General features: G+C 40.8%; 1 protein-coding gene across 1 annotated transcript; it reads right to left on the bottom strand.

The window, feature by feature from the left end:
• Nucleotides 1–894: 894 nt before the first annotated feature.
• Nucleotides 895–19,685, bottom strand: map3k9 (mitogen-activated protein kinase kinase kinase 9). The gene is made up of 11 exons (XM_031733392.2): nucleotides 18,904–19,685; nucleotides 17,234–17,647; nucleotides 11,734–11,914; nucleotides 9,250–9,398; nucleotides 8,761–8,936; nucleotides 7,992–8,232; nucleotides 5,921–6,043; nucleotides 5,613–5,754; nucleotides 5,370–5,482; nucleotides 4,225–5,001; nucleotides 895–3,122 (listed from the first exon to the last, which is right to left on the bottom strand). Exons 1-11 carry the CDS (start codon nucleotides 19,289–19,291, stop codon nucleotides 2,668–2,670), a joined length of 3,159 nt encoding a protein of 1,052 aa, XP_031589252.1. The 5' UTR covers nucleotides 19,292–19,685; the 3' UTR covers nucleotides 895–2,667.
• Between the last annotated feature and the right edge of the window lie 1,240 nt (nucleotides 19,686–20,925).

Genomic DNA, 20,925 nt, shown 5'->3' with positions numbered 1-20,925 from the left:
AAAGTTACTGGTAGAGGATAATAAGTTTAAGCTGACACAAAGCTGAGGAGACCTGAAGGCTTGGGCTGCCAGGTTTGTGGGACAAAAACACCAGTGGCCACATGGTTGGGGATTATCAGAGTGCTTTGGTTTTCATCTGCAATCTGAACATATTGATACAAGCTTAAATGGTGATTCTAAATGGTCTGTAGGTGTACTTGCAACACATGAAAAAACGTCTGTCTCTGTGTTAGCCCTGTGATTAACTGATGATCTGTTCAGGGTGTATCCTGCATATCCCGTGAAAAGCTCCAGCCCTACCAAGAACCTATATCAGAGGTGGGCAATGAAGTTTCCCATTGGGCCAAATGAGAAACTGGGACAGTTGTAGAGGGCAACACCAATAAGCTGAACTCAATCCTACTCAGTACTATTTTTATCTTATCGGCGCAGCCCTCCACAACAGTCCCAGTTTCTCATGTGGCCCCTTGGGAAAATTAATCACCCATTCCTGCCCTAGAGGGAAAAGTGATTAAGAAGCTGGATGAACATTGTGAGGCATGCCCAAAGGAGGCTGCAAAGAGTATTACAGCACAATGGGTGTGTCATCATGAGTAGCATCAGCGTGTATGTGCTGCTCTGTTGTTGGTTTGGTATGTTTTGGGTATAAATTGAACATTTCACATAAAATCTACATATTTTTACATGCAAAATAGTTCACTGGGATAAGCAACACATTTAACTCTTGAGCTACTCAAACCCTACTGACTGGCCTAGTGAATACACGCTTGTGTTATCATCATGGCTAATAGTCACATAAACAAATGCAGAGGCTTAACGAAGAAATACTGATCCAGTTAAATAGTTTACTATGATTTTACTCAAGTGTGTTCCAGTGCAATACAAATCAGTCATTAACAGTATTGTTCCCAGCATGAGCAACAGTTCAGCTTATTCGTGGTAACGTTTCAGACATGACACCTTAAGTTTGTTTCAACTACTGCCCATAGTTGAAATACCGTGTTTCTACATTGAGCATGAGCACATTCTGAAAAAGCATTCACATACACAAGTACATCGGGTCACACTTAGAATAAAGACAGCTGAAATATAAGAGGCCACTTAACATTTGGAAATAAAATGAGAGAATCAGGCATTGAGACTGAAGTCAGAGAATATTTCTGTTCATTTTTTTCACATAATTGTTGCTCTATTTTAATGTGGTGGATTTACAGTTAATTAACAGGATTAATCTCTGGCAGAGGCACAGTAAATCACTGCCTAAATATCTTTTATTTTGTTATAAACTGCTCTGTCCAGGAAATTAAAACAAATAGAATCTGAAAACACATTATTTACCTCACTCCAGTGAGGAAAATCCCAGTTTAAATGCATTTAGCACCTATTTATTTCAAAGCTGCTAACTTGTTATTTTTTATTTAATAAAATGACTAAAAATTGTCATCAAATTAAAATTTTGATATGTAGCTGTGGTCATGAAATCTGTTGAATAGTGCAACATCAGAACAGACCGAATGTTTATTCGCACAGATGCTGAAAACACTAAAAAAAATTTATGGAAATTATTAATAAGTGTCGAAAACCCACAAGGCAAATAAAACAAATGATATAAAAATAAATCATCAGATAAATTACTTAATAAATACAATGAAATAAACGCAAATATAAAAATAACCCAGGCTAAACTTCCACACGCCACCAGGGCCTGCTTGAAAGTGAAGTCTTTCATCACTGAGGCTCACATAACCTAAATGCCACTTTGTATCCCTCATTACATCATCTATCAACAATTTATGAGGCAGACAATTTACATAGTTACAAACACAAAGTTCCCTTTTTAGTTTGGAGAAATGTTTCTCTTCTGGCTGCTCTTGCAGGATTACACCAAATAGTAGACAGGAAAGGGAATGGTCTCTCTTTTGAACCCAAGCGGTAGTGACATTCTTCTTTATGGTCACCATACAGAGCTCGAGACGACGTCAGACATTAGTTTACGGAGACCGTTTCTAGACTGTAGGTTGCTAATACAAAGAAGTGCACATATTATACTAGAACATCCCCCATCACTGGGATAGTAGAAGTGACTGGTGACAACAGGTGCAAAACAGGAATCCATCTGCCATGAGAACAGGAGTGGGTGATATACATGTACAGAGGATTTCACATAACACAATGCTTTTACAGACAAGCAGAGCCAGAGGTTTTTGACAGTGGGAAAACCTGATGCTTTACATTCATGATGCTTTTCAAAAGTGCACTTTATTAAATGCACAATCTTTAACTCAAGCATAAAATCAAGACAAGTATGCAAAGCTTTATGTAAGTGAAAGCCATTAATGACTTTAGTCTGAAAGAAAAAAATAAATGACACATGAAATCTCTTTCGTCTAATGAATAATCAAGCAGGCTTGGGTCAGATAATATTTTAAAATTCTTTTATTTTTTTGTTTGAGCAGTTTTGGATGCAAGATTTAAAGATTTGCTGCAACAAATGCCAGAAAGGGAGTGTTTTCACAGTAAATATCTTCCTAGCATTTACGACCACTGTGTAGATGGAGAAAGGTGAATAAATTCCAGATTGCTAACTGACCCAAATTTGTGGTCATCCAAAAGCTAACAGCACGTAGAGTCTCCATGTTGTGTAGGGCCAATGAGGGTCAGGGTGGGTTATGACCAGAATCCTGGTTTGTAGCGGTAAGGTGAGTCTTTAGGAACACTCGTCTCCGGTCTGCAGAGCGGGACTGTTCCATCCCGATACTGTCCCTCATCCAGCTGATCCAACAAATTTTCATTCCGGCGTGGGGAGTACGGTGTTGGGGCCTCCATGGGTGTGGGTAGCACTGCTGAGTCTCTCCCGAACTCTACGGTGGGTGGAGTCTCTGTGCTTGAGGTGTGGGCAGGGGAGTCGCCGTTACCTAGGGTCTGTCCGTTTCCCCTGGGCCTCGCTTCTGCCCAAAACACTTCGGAGCGCGCTCGTGGTGAAGGTCGAGGTCGTGCCACAAAGTCCAAGGTTTTGGGGCGTTCGGGAGGACAGCGACGGCGAGGTGTTGGTGGGAAGACAACATTTGGATCGGGCAGCCGAGGGACCTCTGAACAGTCTTCTTTTAAAACTCTGAAGCCACCTGTTGTAGCAGAATAAAAGTTTGCTAATTGGCAAAAATTTAGGATATTATTATTAAATATCAGCTATTTGGAAATGATTCTAAACAACTTCATTCGATTAAGGATGCTTTACCTACAGACTGTATATAAATGATGGACATAGCAGAAATGCTGTGACTCACTCGTCAACTTAGCTTGAACAAGACATTATGAGGTCCGACTGTGAATTCACTTAATCACAGGAAAAGTTTTTACTGAGGTAATAGAGCAATGGCGCAGGTTTTTAGACTTTGCAACAGAAAATCTTTTAGCAGCCAAACGTGTCACCCCCTGGTGGCCATTTTTCAGAATGCAGGCAGTATAAAGCTGCAATCTAGCATCTCTTTGGAGATTTGTAAGCCACATCCACATTTGTCTTTGGTTTTACCTACTCAGAAAACGTTTGATTAAAATAAATATGATTGTTTAAATGTTGTCTTTTCCACACAGAATTTATGTTTTTTTTTTTTTTCAGCTAATGGCTAATGCAATGATTAAAACATAATAATGGCAACATGCTGGTGTTGATGCTTAATTAACACTGTTAATCCTGTTTTCCCAGGCTTCTGTCTTCCTTACATTTATGTTAGACATCATGGGAACCAGAAAAACAAATCCAATTAGTCCACAAAACATCATCCATCCATTTTCTTCTATTTATGTAGTTCATACTTGGGGGAGGCTTGGAGCTTAACCCAGTTACTATAGGGCGAGAGCTGGATTACACCCTGGACAGGTCGCCAGTCTGACACAGGGTTAACATAAAGAGACAGACAACCATTCATGTTTCAGGACTGAAGAAGCTTCTCAGATGAGAAGTGAAACATCTTCAAGAAACTTAAAGAAGTCCAGTCGCTTTTCTTTCCAAGCTCTAACTGAGAACCTGCACAGACCATTCATACTCACAGTCACAACATGGTCAATTTAAAAAATCATCAACTAACCTAACCCCACTAACTGCATGTCTATGGACTGTGGGAGTTCCCCAGAGTACCAGGAGATAACCCACACAGACAAAGGTAGAAGATTCCACTTCGACTTCTAACTGTAAACAAAAAAAACAAAACACAGTCAACACTTTACCTGTGTTTTCTAATGCTGTTTTTTCCGGTAATGGCTCCAGATTATTAGGTGGGCAGCTCTTCTTGATGGCTCCGTCTGATGGTGTTCGACGGAGGCTGCGTGAGGAACTTGTGGTGCAGGGAACATGTGTGGGTGTGAGCGACTGGCGTGGGTTGCGCTTGAAGCTCTCAAGGTGTGTGTTGACCAGTGGGTTGATTGGAGTTTGGATGGCTTGATGCTGTGAGACATGAGAGGGAAGAGGAGGCTGTGTGGGCGGTGAGGCAGGGCGGCAGACCAACAGCTCCTCGCTGTCAGAGCGCAACAGCGAGCGAGTGGAGTTGCAGTCAGACACTGATGATAAAGACAGCAGTGTGTATGAGGAGGGTAAGCCTCGTTCAGGTAGTGAGGGTGCCGACGGTTTGAGCGGGCTTTCCCGCCGGAATAGTCTGCGCGTCGGGGGGCTTGTGCTTCGCCTCTGGCTCCCCGTTCTATGGAAAAAGCCCTCCCAGCGTGGTTTGATATGCTCTTCCGGTTGGGCCAACGTTAGCAAGTTGTAGCCCAGCCCGACGGCTGCAAGCAGAGCCCCGCAGCCCAGCAAAACCAGTTCAGAGCGTCTGCTTCCACCTGGGCTCTTCCTGCATGGTGGTGTTCCTGGCACCTGACTGCTGAGGCAGTACTCATCTCCATCACCATCAGCAGCGGCAGCAGCAGTGTGGGTCTCCTTATGGAAGGGAATGCAGAGGTAGGACTGACCAGGAGCTGCTCCTGGTTCAGTAGTGAAGCAGCAGTCTTCATTTTCTGAAAAAAAGTACCATGTTTGAACTATAAAACGTACTTAATTGGTTAAAAAACATACACATAAAACTTTTTTTCTTGATATATTCACAGAAACAATAGTGAACGTTTAATAGTGTAAATGACCTGAAGTCTATTAGTATTTCAAATTCCATCTTTCTAAATTCAGTTTGCTGAAAGTGGATAATCTTCATACAGCTGCAAACATGCACATCTGCGAGTCTGCCAGGCCAACCACTAAGAACCGCGTGGGAGTGAAACAGCTCACTTCTAGCCAGCCTGCCACCTTTAAGCTACAGCTGTTCCCTCTATTATAATGTGGAGTGTGCATATGTCAGACAAAACAGAACTACTACGCTCTTCCTACTCACCCATCTCCACAAGGCTTGGCACTCCAGGCACTGCTGGGCTGTGTCTAGGGGATCTGCGGAGGTTTGGGGCACTGCAGGATCGTTGTCGGCTGCCCTCATGGGGAGGCTTCACACTGTGAGCAAGAAAGGGTTTTGTATTCCAAATCACGCCTTTTACCTTTAGAAGCAATTTAAATATTGGAATGCAACAAAAAAGTATAAGCCTTACTCCACAAAACCTCCGCAAAAATACAGTCTCCTCACCTTGCATCAGCGCTATGTTCTCTGTATGGGCCACATCCACGAGTTCTGCCCTTCTTTCTTGACCCCTTCCTCTCACTTTCCTCCTCATCAGGTTGAAAACAAGTGTTGCGACCCCAACCTGTACAACCTTCCCCCGGCGTGACTGGAAAATAACATATTGCTAAATCTTCAGAAGGAAAATGCAAAATGGGTTTTAAAGAATAGTAACAAATAAAAAAGGAAACTACATGAGCCAATAACAAGTTTGATCTGCTAAAAGATTTAAATAAGTTATGAAATATAATGATACAAAACTGTATTATGCTTACGCTGGATGGCTCTCAGGCGAGGCAACATCGGTGGACTAGTGGGAGGGCTGGAACCGCTGCTAAGCAAACTCCTCCGTCGATCATGGGAAGGAGATGCCTGCACAGTGATTTTGTGCTGAAAATCTAAAATATTTCATCAGACTTGCATTAGTTTTTCTAATTGTGTATGCGGTACCTTAGTAAATGCAAATCCAAGACAAAAAAAAGACAGACAGTAATATGAATTATAATACATGAATAGCTGGCAGCAGTAATAGAGAACAATTTTGATTAATCTTTATTTCTACAATGTCTGGACTGATAATTGAGTGCGTATTTTATTAAAATAATTGGAAATTGTCAGAGTTGTAGAGCATTATGCACAGATACTGTATAAAAGATGAACATCGCACATTCATTTTAGAGATTCACTGATTTGAGTGATCTTTAGAGGTCCCAGTTGTTTGATTACAAGCCAGTCTGTTTCATGCACATGCACATTCACTCTCTAACAACATGTTAGCGTGTGGCTATGACCATTAGTGAGTTCTTCATTGTGAGTGAAGAAGACACAGTTCATTAAAATAGGGCTGTAGGGCGGGTTGTTAAATATGAGTCCACTTTTAAAACATGTCTTTAAACCCATTTTTATTCTTTGGCTTTTGACCTTAGTGAGACTTAGTTTCTCTTGTAATGAAATTAGTTATTAACTAACTAATTAAATATTTTTCTTTTATTTGGCTTTCTTTTATTTATGTTAGTACAGCACTTTGCGTCAGCTGTGGTTATTTTTTAAATAAAGATGATGATGATGATGATGATGATGATGATGATGATGATGATGATGATGATGATGATGATGATGATGGGCAGAATTGACCTATCAAAGATTCCAATCCAGCACACTGGATGGCATTTGAAATTATGAAGGCATACACAGATTTACAGTTTTACAGATTTTCTATTAATAAATACACCCTCCCCCCATTTGCCATCCATACTGCAATCAAGTAGTTTCACTGGTCCAGCCCACTTATGATCAAAGTCAGTAGTATGTGGCCCACAATATAAAATGCATTTCACATCCCTGTTGTAGGGGCACCACCACGAAAATATTCATACCAACAAACCTAAATCACCGCCAGCTGAGCATAAACATTTCAGAGACACTAACAAAGGAAAAGTGGCTAAATTTCAAGCTATCCAGAGCTCAGAGAGCTCAGAGCCAGCCACACGTCAGCCTTGGTATGAGCCTCGGTATGAGCAATGAAAAGACGATAAATTATGGAGACAAGTAAAGAAGTGAAAAGGATTGATAGCCTGCTGTTTGGTGAAATTAAAAAACATACAAGAAAGTGATCAAAGTCCCTGTCATTTTTTTTTTTTTTTTATACAAATCTGTCAGAAGTGCTTTTGTTTTCAAGGTAATATATGTCATGTAAAGGTAGGTATACCCCAACCCATTTTCTTTTAATTATTTGCAGCATGTTTTCATTTTCAGTTGTTTCAGTGAGAGAACTTCCTGCAACTTACTCCATTTCAGGGGAAAATGTAAGAATTTCTGTTATTATGAAGAAAGGGACTTACTGGGACATACTGCCTTCACTTGTAGGGCTTGGAAGTGACACCTATCTTTTATATACAGTCTGTGATTACCCACGAGGAAACTATTGCTATTATCTGTCATCTGAGTGTGACGCCACACCCCAGCTATGTTGACTCAAGTGACAAAGTTGAAGACAGCTCGAAGCAATGTCTCAGTGTCATCGCAAAGCCATAAAAAAAGCTTTTTATGGGAAAAATTCCAACTAAGAGCAATAAAAGCAGCAATAACCACACATTTGTTAAAGAGCTTGTCAGTATGATTTCCTTTATTGATCATGTGACACTGCTTGTCATGCTGATGGGAATGAGTTTTTATGAACAAACGAAAATATAATTAGTAATAATTACAACTATTTGCATAAACAATGGGACAAAACATACAGGCAAAGTCTATAAATTCATTTCAGCTCGCTATAATCAATCAAGGGTAAAATATTTTATTGTGTAACTATGATTTGTGTTTAAGCACCATATTTGTTTGCATTACCTGAAGGCAAGCTGATCCTGTTCCCATCCTTGAGTTTAAGGCGGTTGCGGCGGAACTTGCCCTGCCTGCTCTCCACGTGAGGTTTTTCCTGGTAGAGCTGGTGAATGATGATATTGAGCTCTCGCTCCAGGATGTGGATCTCACGTTCAGCTAGTTCCTGCTCCCGCCTCCTCAACGCCTCCTCCTGATACTTCTGCTGCAGTGCCGCTCGGGTCAGCTCCTCCTCCCACGATCGCAGCTCCTGGGAAATCCAAATACAAGAGGTGAATTTAAAAAAACAACAACACTAAAACTTACAGTAAAAACAAAGCTGTATTTACAGTGAATGGGAAAAAGAAAAGCTCAGGACATCCCAAAACTGGGGTTGTTTTCGGGAGTTTGGCTCGGCCCCTTAGTGCCAATGAAAGGAACTCTTAATGCATCAGCATACCAAAACATTTTGGACAATTTCATGCTCCCAACTTTGTGGCAGCAGTTTGGGGATGGCCCATTCCTGTTCAAACATGACTGTGCATCAGTGCACAATGCAAAGTCCATGAAGACATGAATGAGCGAGTTTGGTGTGGTAGAACTTGACTGGCCTCCACAGAGTTCTGACCTCAACCCGACAGAACACCTTCTGGATGAATTAGAGGGGAGACTGAGCCAGGCCTTCTCACCCAACGTCAGTGTCTGACCTCACAAATGCACTTTTTTTCCCCCTCAAATGACTCTAAATCCTAACCAGCAATTTTCCGAACTACCTACATCAAAGACCTCTCATCTTTACCTTTTCCTTGGTCCTCAGCTGATCAAACATTTCCTGGATCTCCAGTTTCCAGTCATCTTGGAGAGAGTGGAAGGATTCTGCTGGCATTTCAAAAAAGCCTGACTCCTCAATGGCCGTCAGCTGGTCTAGGATAGCTGTGAACTGTGGCCGAGAGTGAGGGTCTGGGCTCCAGCAGTCTGTGGCACCAGATGAAACACAATCCAAGCAAATTTGCTCTTTAACTGTTTCCAGAAAGTAATAAAATATTCTGTTCAAATTTGATGCTTGTAAGTTATGGTTCACAGGATCTGAACACACAGGAATCTTGTAGTTAACCATCTGATTTTTAATTAAAAAAAAAGAAAAAAGAAAATCTGTGGTATGTTTGGGAAAACAAACTGCCATCTGGTTGACATATTTGCTTCCGAATCTCAAATATATATGTGATTCCTCTCATCAAAGCTGAAGGGCAACACTTCACATGAACATTAAATGATGTTGTTTTCTTACCCTCCATAAGACGTGCAAAGGGCTCAGGACAGGTAGACGGGATTGGCAAGGCCATTTTGTTCATCGCCACTCCATAAGCTACTGCCAGACCATCGATACCACGAAATGGGACTTCTCCAGTCAGCAGCTCCCACAACAGCACACCATAACTTTTAGATTTTAAAAAAAGGAAAACGTAGAAAACAGTTGCTGAAAAAAAACTGAAACTGAAAGATTCATGAATTCAATTTGGATATATAACTGAAAAAAAAACAAAAAAAAAAAACAACTAAACATCAACAGCTTCTCCAGTGTGCTCTCAGGAGAAAGGAGCTTGATGCATATGCAGAAGTACTTGCACAATATCTGTCAGTCTGCCTCTAAAGCTAAAAGTGTGTATGAATATATGAATGTTAAGTAAGATGCTTGCTGAAAGAGACTGTGAGTGTTCACCAAACCCATTTTATTTGAATAAATGTCAAAAAAGATTAGTGTGGCACTGCATTTGTGCACCACTCATTTAAATACCAAGGTGAGATATAAAAAGGTCAAAATGAGAAAATGTCAACAGGACAGAAAAGAAGCTCACAGATCCATGTGACTAATACTGGAGCTAAATAACCAAGAAATCAAATAAATCAGGAATGCGTGAAGATTCGTGTATGACAGGTTAGTCTTGACAGATTTAGATCAGAAGGATTTGGAAATAATGACACAAGTTATGCCCTGACTGTCTACACAGCTATATAGCAATTAAACAGGTCAAAACAAACCACTGTTCTTAGGAATTACTGTATTTGATCTGTGTTTATGCTACATCAGGGTGGAACATTGATTAGGAAGAAGAAATAATTCCCCTTTCTTCTCAGCACCCTTGAGAAAAGAGTTACTTTTATAATGCATACTTCTTGGTCTTGGCTCCCACAATTCTCACACTATATGTGATAACGCAAACAAGTTATTAATCCAATAACGTCAGGGAACTGTGAGAATTAACCACTTTTAAAGTCTATTAATTCATTCCTTTAACTGGTTTTCCAACCAGGGTGACAGAAGGGTTGAGTCTATCCCAGTTTTCATTAGGCGAGAGGTGGGAGACAGCCTGGACAGTACATCACAGGGCTAACACAGACAGACAGCTGTTTACACTTCACCCCTACACCTAATTTAAAAATAACTTTTTATCCTGACATGTTTGTGTGGGAGGAAGCCGGAACACCCTGAGAAAACGTGTGCATCCACAGGGAGATCAAACAAAATCAACACAGAAACGCCCCAGGTGACCGGCAGGCTCAGAGCTGACGGTGCTAAACCCACCACCAATATCCTTCCCACACTGAAATGACATACCTAAATTAGACACTCAAAGTGGAAAAATTGTCATCTCATTTACATACACTGATGCTTGATTTGGTGTGACTTGGCTTCAGACTGCTCTTGGCTCTGTATGATATCTCAGAGTGGGGATATCCTCTTTACTGTCTCTCCAGGAGTACAGCTCTGGCTGAGAGCACAGACTACCCACCCACCCACTGTGTAACCCTTCTGTTAATGAAAGGCAGCCAATCAGAAGAAAGCTGGTTTAAAGGGTTTGTGAAGGAAACTAAAAGGCCTATTTCAGATGCATGAACTGAGAGGATTCACCAAAGGACAGCACAAAAGATAAATTTAAATTACTTTGACCTGTAAATCATGCAGAGTTACTCAAGCACAGTTTAAGAATAAAAGCATGGAGCTGGAAATGAGGATATTAGGCTAAATCATGATATCTAAATTTTCCAAATAAACTGGGCATTGTTATGTATTTTATTAAATATTCTGCTGATTATTTCCAGACAAATATTCCTTTCAGTTTCTCAGAACTCCCACTGATATCTTCAGATTACTAATTTAGTATAACCAATGATCCAGACACCCAGTGATACACCACTGGAGACAAATTATCATGTATTAGAAGCTAAAACCACCACATGCTTGACAGTCTTGCTTAAAACATGACTGCAAAGTAAATCAATCAGCTACATGACCGGCCTTTTCAACTTTTAGCATAATAAATAACACTGAAATGAATGTATGAGATCTCTGCTCTCACACCAAATATGGAAATGAAAACACATGAGCTAAGTATGTGCAGAATATCTTAGCAGTTATGGGTGTGAGGGTTGCAGGTGTTACTCTGTACACATTTCTGTAAATCAGATATGTGATTACAAATATATTTTAAAAATTGATCTTTTTTGCTTCCTGATTATCCATTGGTATGTCAGCTTGCATAAAATATCACAGTGCATAAAGCTACGGTTACATGCACTGCATTTGTGTACCCTTCTCATAAAACTCAACATAATGTTCTTGTTCCCATGTGTCAGTCTGTGCTTTGTCACTATGGCAACTGCTGCCCGGGCTGAACTTTTTTCTAGTGTGTGGTGTTTTAACCATTTCAGACCAGTTCCACAACATGATGCTTTTGTTTTTTTCCCTGCAAAAACACCCTCCCCTGCCCACCTCCAAACGTCGCTACCCTTGGAGAATGTAGATGAGCGGATGACTTCAGGAGCCATCCAGGCGTAGGTGCCGGCAGCGCTCATCTTGGTTGTGCGGTGCCACTCTCGAGCCAGTCCAAAGTCTGTGATCTTCAGAGTCTTGTTGCTGAGATCTTCCATCTCAACCCTCTCAAGGATAAGGACTGGAGCGGGTGGCAATGTTGGAGGGGGAAGTGATGAGGGAATTTCAATTACATGATGGGGGGGGGAGGTTGGAGGATGTGGGAAGGGGAGGTATACGTGCAGATTGGTGGGAGGATTGACGTAAAAATAAAAGGTTTCAGGTAATCATCATCAGAAATGTTGAAATGTTGGGGAAGGCAGCAGCAGAAGTCCCATGATAAAACACAATGTGTGTGGAAATGCAAAAAATTGGACATGTCATGATTCAACAAAACAGGGTGCGGTTGGTGGGAGGCCATGATGAAAGGATTGGAAGGATAAAAGCGGAGAAGAGAAAAGGAGAGAACAAACAGAGAAACCAAGAAATGGTGAGCTACTACAGTAAAGCAGAGATGAAAACCACCACCCTTGATCAGTGACAATCCCTCATTGTGTATTTTAACAGCACAAATCTCAGACAAACACTGATAATATGCTTAAACTACACAAATACCCTGCTGCGACACACCCATTTTCACCATTAGGCATTAAAAAAGAACCCAATCCCAACATGCGCAAGCAAAACAGCACTCCTCCTAACCACATGCTCCTTCTCCCCCATTCAGCTCTGCATTGCCAGACCATCTGCTGTGGCTGTGCCCAGTGGAGGGTGTGTCTGCAGGCTGTGGTGCACATCAAGAACCCCCTTCATCTGGTGCTCATGTGGCTCTAATGCTAGACGGGGAGTTTTCAAAGAAACTGAAACCAAACACACGGCTAAAGTAACTCCTGATAGGGAACTACAACATGAAACAAACACAGCTCATTCCCCTTGAGGCCAAAAATGCTCCACTCACTGTAATGCGCAGTGCTTTAGATAAGAGCATCTACCAAATGGCTATGAAGGAGAGGCCAGAGAGGCAGTGGAAACTGTACAGATATAAAAATGGCATATTGCTGAGTGGGATAGAATGAAAAGCAAAGCTATGTGTCATTAAAGCAGGAGTTGCAGTTAAGCTGGTTGTAAAATTTAGAGTTTCAGGTCAGCAAAAGATGGAATATAAAATAGGATGCGGTGGATTATAATAAAACTGTTTTTTAAAATATGGGTCAAGTTTTGACCATGTTATGTAGAGACAGTCATAGCAAGTTCACTTCAAGCTACATGAGAAGCTTGAGGATGGCCAAAAACACTAAGACTCTGGAGACCAAGAATGTGCAATAGTTCAAGGAACTCCCAACTTTTTTTTGTAAACAGAGTTGTGCAGCTTTAAACCAGACAGTCATCTGGCCAACACTGCAAGTATGACTGAAAATGAGACTTCCACATAGATCAGTTCCTGTCTTACAAAAAGAAATCTTAACTTTTCCGCCTTTTTGGGGGATTAGTTGCATGATGCTGCCTTCAAACCCTTCATTACCATAGCAGCGTGTGACTAGGCGGTGTCTCACTTCTCACTTCTCTAATCACTATAATTAATTTGTCTGGATGTTAAAGAGACCTACTTTATAGAATAAAATGGGGAATTTTTCATTGGGGAATTTCCTAAACTAAACTCAGATACATGTACCTAAATATGCCCTAATTTCTATTTAATTTACTATGCATAAAAAAAGTTCTACGGACGACATATCTAATGTTGAAACAGAGAATAATTGTCTGTATTTTAAGTAAGTGTTCATTCTGAATCTAATAGAAATAAAAGTGGGCTGAGCATCTTTACTGATGAATTGTATCATATTTAATCCTGAAGAAACTGAAGAACCTGACAGGACCATTTGGTGTAGTTTGGAAAATGAAATGTTCTCCCATTCTTGAAAAAGGATTTCAGTTGCTTAACAGCTTAGGAACCCCTTTATTGTATTTTTTGTTTAATAATGTATCCCTTTTCTTTTCAGTGATGCACAGGTCTGTGCTGTAAACCAGTTAGCCTTGCACCTGGAGCCATGATCTCCCAAAATGTGCAGAATATGTTTTTGCATTGTCTTCCTGAAATAAGCAAAGGCCTCCCCTGGAGATGTCGTCTTGATACAGTCATTGCATAAAGAAATTACACCCACTTAACTTTTATAGTTACACATATTTATTTACCGCTTATTATTTCTGAATGTTACATAGTGGTTTTTCAAAAGGACAATATTTGGTTCTTAGCAGCTTTACTAAGCCAAAATGCAGATGCAAACTGAAAAACTCAGTACACCCTTACTGCTTCCAGTAAGTAACAGCCAGTTATGCTAATCAAATGCACGACTTGATTAATTGATCATTAGCATGTGTGATCTCCCCTATAAAAGCATAAGTTTTCAGGTATATATCAATGCAATTCCGAGGAGGAGAGATACCGGGAATGACCTTAAAGAAGCAATTGTTGCTGGCCATTAGTCTGGGAAGGCTAATAAGACCATTTGCAAACAATTTGAGGTTCATCGTTCTGCAGTGAGAAAGATTCACAACTGAAAAACATTCAAGAGATTTGCCAGTCTTCCCAGGAATGTGTGTCCCAGGAAATTCAGCCCAAGGTCAGACAGTGCCATGCTCAGAGAACCCAGTGTCAGACTCTAGCATTTAACATGCTAACCAAGCTTCTAAAGTTCATGGTAATGCAAAGAGAAAAAGAATGAATGAAGTCTGGCTTTAGGTTTTTCCAGCAGAAAGCTTGGCAACACTTCAGTAAGAGAAACAGAAAGCTCTTCTCTCTAAAAAGAATGTGGCTATCATTAGCATTGCATCATAGCTACAGTAAGCTGTGCTGCCATGGAATTATGTCCTTTGGACAAACAAGACCAAAGTGGAGATTTTTGGCCATCATGTATAGCACCAGTTTGGGGAAAACCAGCATTGGCACAAGCACCTCATACCAACTGCAGAGCACTGTGACAGGTTGTTTTTCCTGCCACAGGACCTGAGCACCTTGAAGTCATTGAGTCGACCATGAACACCTCTGTATACCGAAGTATTTGAGAGTCAAATGTGAGGCTGTGAAGCCAAATGTGAGGCTAAAGCTTGGCTGAAAGTGGGTCATGCAACCAGACAAGCACAGGAGCAAATTTACAACAGAATGGCTGAAAAAGACAAAAATCAAGGTGTCACAGTGGTCGGTTCAGAGTCCAGACCTCAACCGGACTAAAATGCTGTGCTAGGACCATCAGAGTGCTGTGCGTAAATGAAGGCTTGCAAACCTCAATAAACTGAAGCATTGTTCTGGAAAAAAAAAAAAAAAAAAAAAAAAAAAAAAAAAAGAGTAGACCAAAATTTCTCCCCCAAAATGTGAGATAATGATAAAGTCAAATGGAAAGTGATTACTTTATGCTAATATTACTGAAGGTGTTTCTACAAGCTTTTGACTTATGGACCACACTTAGTTTAAACACACTGCATCTGCATTTTTGGCTCAGTTTTTGTTAAATAAATAATGTAATATGTTGACATATATCATGTGCATCTTAAGTTATATTTACTTCATTTTAAGACCTGCTAAAGACCAGATATTTTTGTTTTGTCCCGATATGTGAAAGCTTGGAAATGCCAGAGGGTGTACTTTATTTTTAAATGACTGGAGGTTTCTGATAGCAAACTCAAATTTTGATTTGTTAGACAAAAGGACAATTTTCCATTCAGCTCAGTACATCTTAAATGAGCTCAGGTGCAGAGCAGCTGTTTGTGTAGAAACAGTGTATAATATATACAAAATATAACTGAGCATTATAGTATAGGCCTTTAGGCACTCAGTCAGAAACCACAGCACTGAAAGGTGAACAGTTTGATTGTTAAGAATCAAACTAAGAAATTAAGAATTAAAGAATCAGATTAAGGAATCATCAAGGTTTTTACAATTCATGCCAACAGTGATATGACTCAGCAGTGAATTCATTACAGAATTTTTACCTGGGAGCCAGAAGACTGCTGCCAATCAATTATTTTTCAGAGTTCTCCTGTGCATCTAGAGAGTTCTTCAAATTCTGAAGTCCTCCATGTTCTATAGATAATGAACTCCCCTGAATCTTTTTTTTAACACTGTCAAACTATATGACCATTCTGTCTTTTGCAGACTGATGGACCCCCCCCCTCCTTTACTACTAATAAAAAAATGTAGAATCTGTGGGATGTTGGTTTTGTGCTTAAATTCAGTCCTGTAGCAGTCCTAGTATCAAGGTCAATGACTTCACGTGTTGTTTTTGTGGTAGTTTAAACTTAAATATAGGGATTGAAATTATTTTATTTACATTTCAGATAGTACCTTAACTTTTTGGAAGGATTTTGCAGTCTCTAAAGAAAAACAGATAGCTATTCTTTCATGTTATGTATGTCTTTGCTAGGTAAACTAAATTTTGAGTCACAAGAAACAAAGGAGGGGGGAAAATAAATCACTGGCATAACTCTGAAATAGCTAAATGACAACTGCTGTGTCCTGCAGTGCCCCTGTACCATGATGAGGACATGGGTTTTCCCCTAATTTCCCAGGATGGTAACCAGTTAGACTGACTTTAACGCTTTAAAGCACCCTATTGAAGTGCGGCGTCTGAGCTGATCACTGCAGAACAAGCCAATGGCAGGGAAGAGGCTTGGGGTATGTATTGTCAGAGCCTCCAATAGGCAGCCTGGGACAGAGCATTGGGCAAATCCTCACTAATAGGCTTGGGATTTAGGGGATCCAGTCGAGTAAAATGCAAGATTACAACTGCTCCATAAACACATGAAAACTCCTTTTCCTCTCTACTCTCATTCCTAAAGTGAATACAAGCAGTGCAGGTCACAGAATGAGCATTGCTTTCAAAATTCATTTCATGCGGTACTGAAGAGTGCATCACCAGAGCTATTATTGTCCCAGAAAGACTGTAATATAATATATCTTTGGGTGAGGGCTGTTTGGAGGTGTTAAGCACCAGTGATTAATATCAGTGACAAAGTCATGTCAGTCTTTGCAATCGTGGCATTGCTGGGTGTAGATAATAACCTTCTTGGCCTGTATTTTGTTTGGCAATTACATTCCTTATTGTATCTAAACACTGAAAACCAATGCTATCGACTTAAATAAAAGTCCATTTCAGCATATTTCAGGTTTTGCCCACAGATATGGCAAGACATATGACGGATCAAAGACCTTTATTGCTTTGAATGCTATAAATTATGCATGAAAGACATCAAAGGCACAGACAGTTGTTCAATTAATTGAATATTTCACAATAAAATAATAAGCCATGTCTCTAAGAACAAAGCCAGATACTCATTTTTAACATTTTCTCTTCAGGAAACCTGTTTTTTCAGATCAGACAAACAATATGAAAATGGGCTTTTTTCACTATTTTTCAGCATTGGTTCTTAAACCTGTTAATAAAAAGCAAAGTGAGGTGACTCTTACTGTTGCTGGACTTGAGATCCCGGTGAATAATGGGGACAATAGCCTGGCAGTGGAGGTAGTGCATGCCTCGGGCAATCTGCACAGCCCAGTCAACCAGAGTACATGGAGGGATGCGTTTCCCAGCTAGAGCCCGGTTGAGAGGGCCTCCTCGGGCATACTCCATTATCAGGCACAGGTTAGGCTCCTGCAGACACACTCCCAGCAAACCCATAATGTTGGGATGGCTGAGCATGGCAAAGAGCTTGGCCTCCTGACGAACGCTCTCCATTGTCTGCTCCAAATCCTCATCGGGGTCCCGTCGTGCTGCCTTCACTGCCACCTCTGCGCCCTGCCACATTGCACGGTAGACTTTTCCAAAACCACCAACCCCGATAATTTCTTCCAAGGTGAGCTCTGAGAAATCAATCTCAAGAACTGAGAAACAAAGAAGACACATATGAGACAAACATAAACATCAGCTAAGTGTATTTGTACTTACAGCCATCCAGTGACATTAGAAGTCAGGGTCACCCTGTCTGCAGCCTTTAGGATTTCCCCATTTTGCTTTTCAGCAAGGTACATCCTTGCTAGCAAGGATCTTAAAAACAGGTCATTGAGTTGAAGGAGGCCTTCTTAGAGCTCTAAGCCACCCTGCTGCCCCAAATTCAGAAACTATCCCTCTTGCTGTTACACAAGGATAAGCATCTGTCCTAAAATCTGGCTAGAATGTCTGGAGAAGGAATAAAAGCAGGTTATATAGAAAAGAAGGTCTATGTGCTGATGTGAACAGCAGCTTCTGTCTAAGTGTTTGAGGCTGTACATGCTCATGTTGTAGAGTCCTAACAGTAAGCAGACTGACCTTGATGAATATTTCAGGTGTGTGAAAGTAGGCCAGCTGCCTCAGTATGAAGACATGAAAGCCAACAAAGACTGAGACAGCTGCTAACAAAGACAGCTGAGGTGGTTTGGTCTGCCCAAATAGCATGTGATAATTTGTGGTTTTTTACCTTAAAACACCTGCATATGCTCACATGCTGATTTGTAGTCATCAGTCAAAAAACAGTGGCTTTGTACCTGTGTTTGGAGCATCTTTATTGCTTAAAGGCCAATAAGAAGGAAGAGTATTTTCATTTAGGGCTTCACAGTGTAGTACACATAGCTACTTGTAATTATGCTCAGTGTATCTTTCTGAGGCCTTAGCTCTACATTTCCCTCCAGAAGTTACTTTTATTTTTCCCTAAGAGAAGAATTTTACATTTCTTTCCCTCTTGCACTTGCACAAAATTGGTGCAACACCTCTGGACACTTAAGAAAATCATTTCTGAAGCACATAACAACGTTCAAATTTCATCCAAGAACATCCCATCTACAGGATTCCAGTTCTGTAACAGGCTTCCTGCCTTGTATCCTGCACACATTGTGCGTTGTAATTTGAGAACTGAGGTGGGGTGCATCACTGTTTGTTTGACAGGCCGTGTGATGAATAGCGGTCCTGAAGCTGTAAGGATGCTTGGGGCAGCCTGTTTCTAGGCCAACAGGAGTGCACTGCGCCTACCATGACACAGCACTCTACGTGGTTTTCCGCTGGCTTTCCCCCTCTGACAAAAGAAAAGACTGCAGCCCTGTGCTCCTTTTCAGTGATAGTACGCGGATTTCATTAGCAGAAGTATGAAGCACAATGGGATACTCACGGTGCAAAGGAGGCACGGGGTACTGCTGCTCTGAGGTGGCCCGTATTTCCTCCGGTATGCCGGTGCCTTTGCTGACATAATTAGAAGGGAAGATGCCAACCCGGTCTGCTATCATACCGGTCCACCATCCTTCATCTCCTGACACCAGGGAGTCCTTGGACAGGACTTCCACCAGATCCCCCTTCCGAAGGCTGAGCTCGTCGTCCGCAGTCGCTTCATAGTCGAACACGGCCGTCCAGAAGCCCGGCGCGGCTGGTCCCGTATCCGGCGCGGCGCTAATGCCATTCGCCGGTGTGGGCCAGCGAAAAACATCTTCCTCTGCTTCTTCCGTTGAAGAAACGCACGCCTTAGGACTACTACTGTCCAAAGCAGGTTTGAAGACATCCATGGACGCGATCCATAGGGACGACCTGGATCACTGCAGGCGCATCCACCTGGCGCGGCTGGCTGGAGGCTCGATGCGCCCTGCTTCTACAACACACACACGGAGCTAAGTAGCGGCTAATCCGGCACACAAACACTGCAGGAAACCACCATCCTGCTGCATCGCACGCCCCTCAGTCTCAGCTGGCTGCTATCAAACATGCAGCTCCTGCCTGGTTATTTTCAATGCACAATCCTACACCCAATCATCGCTGCAACTTCTCGGACGCAGTGGTCTTTATTCTAAGCCAATTGTGCCAGCGTGGGAATCATCCCCGGCGTCCTATTGGCGCACAGACACGTCAACAACACTTTATTTCCCACCCTTGTCCCAAGACAGTGTCCTTTTATTTAGTCGTTTGCCTCCTTCAGAAAACCAAACAAACCAGAACAAAATACTAAATTTAGGGTTAAATTCCATGCACAATTCCCTGAAATACAAAACAAAAAAACAAAAAAACAACAACAACCCCAAAACAAAACAACACAAAAAGAAAACAGACAACATAACAACCCTCACTATTTTAGTAATGTGATTAAAGAATGAGTTTATATAGATAGCTGAAATCCAATCAGCTGGCATTCTGCAACCCACTTTTATATAGACCTAAATAATTCCAGCCTATTTGCAAAAACTATAACTATCCTTAAATGTTATGTTTTAGAAATTCTCCATAGTGGAGATGCAATAAAGTGATCTACTTATTTTCTCAGCTTGAATGGAAACCATGAGTGAACAAAAGGAAACAAGAGTCCACTATCACTTCAGTCCACTTCCTGGCACGTTTTATAAGAAGCTGCTTGCAGATTTAGTTTGCATCCTGTATTTGTATGGATGCAGTATGGATATAAGTAAATAATGTGAGAACACGATGATTGACATGATGGAAGCCCAACACCCAAACATAAGAAAAAACATTGAAAAAATAAACAGCATTATTCAGTTTCTATTTTTTTTACTTAACATGTCAAAAGCAGGTTAAAATTAACCTATAAGAACAATAGAGTCAAAAGCATGAGTCTAAAACTCAAAATCTGACCTCACAAAATTAACAATATGAGTTAATAGCTGGAAATGTTAAGTAATAAAAATAGCCTAAATAATGTTAAAATTCATCTGCATCCTTTTTTTCCTCCTTTGGCACAAATGAGCTTCCATCTTTTGATTTTGTTGAAGAAAAATATTATGCAGCTTATCTAACAGGCTTATTTTTATTAAGCAGCAAACAAAGACTTCATTTATTTTGTGAGTGTGAAAGAAAATGATGGATTTATTTAACTAAGAATGATACAAAGAAAATAAAAGGGAAAAAGAGTTTTAGATTCTCAAGGAGGCTTTGATCTAATGTTCTCCCAAAAAAAAAAAAAAAAAAGCCAGAGTAATATACAGATATTAACAATAATCCTTGTTAGAAGTTGCTTCTTATCTGCTTATGGTTGTGTTTCCTCAGTGCTGACTTTAAGAAGTGTCAAATATAAATTCGGAAGATTCTGAGGTTTAGAAAAATGCTAACAAAGCAGTTCCTCTGCTGCCGGCTCTTGGTTTCTTTAACTGCATCAGGATAAACATGAAACCATACACAGCAGGCAATTTGAGGT

The sequence above is a fragment of the Oreochromis aureus genome, linkage group 19 (assembly GCF_013358895.1).
Source record: "Oreochromis aureus strain Israel breed Guangdong linkage group 19, ZZ_aureus, whole genome shotgun sequence".
NCBI lineage: Eukaryota > Metazoa > Chordata > Actinopteri > Cichliformes > Cichlidae > Oreochromis > Oreochromis aureus.
Note: the sequence above shows the minus strand (reverse complement) of the source record. Positions and strands in the feature narration are given on the sequence as shown.

Coding starts and splice junctions, on each gene's coding strand:
- map3k9 (XM_031733392.2), bottom strand. CDS start 19,291: ATGGATGTCTTCAAACCTGCTTTGGACAGTAGTAGTCCTAAGGCGTGC. Junction 5,483..5,612: donor GAACATAGCGCTGATGCAAG/GTGAGGAGACTG, acceptor TCTTGCTCACAG/TGTGAAGCCTCCCCATGAGG. Junction 5,002..5,369: donor GCCAAGCCTTGTGGAGATGG/GTGAGTAGGAAG, acceptor ACTTTTTTTCAG/AAAATGAAGACTGCTGCTTC.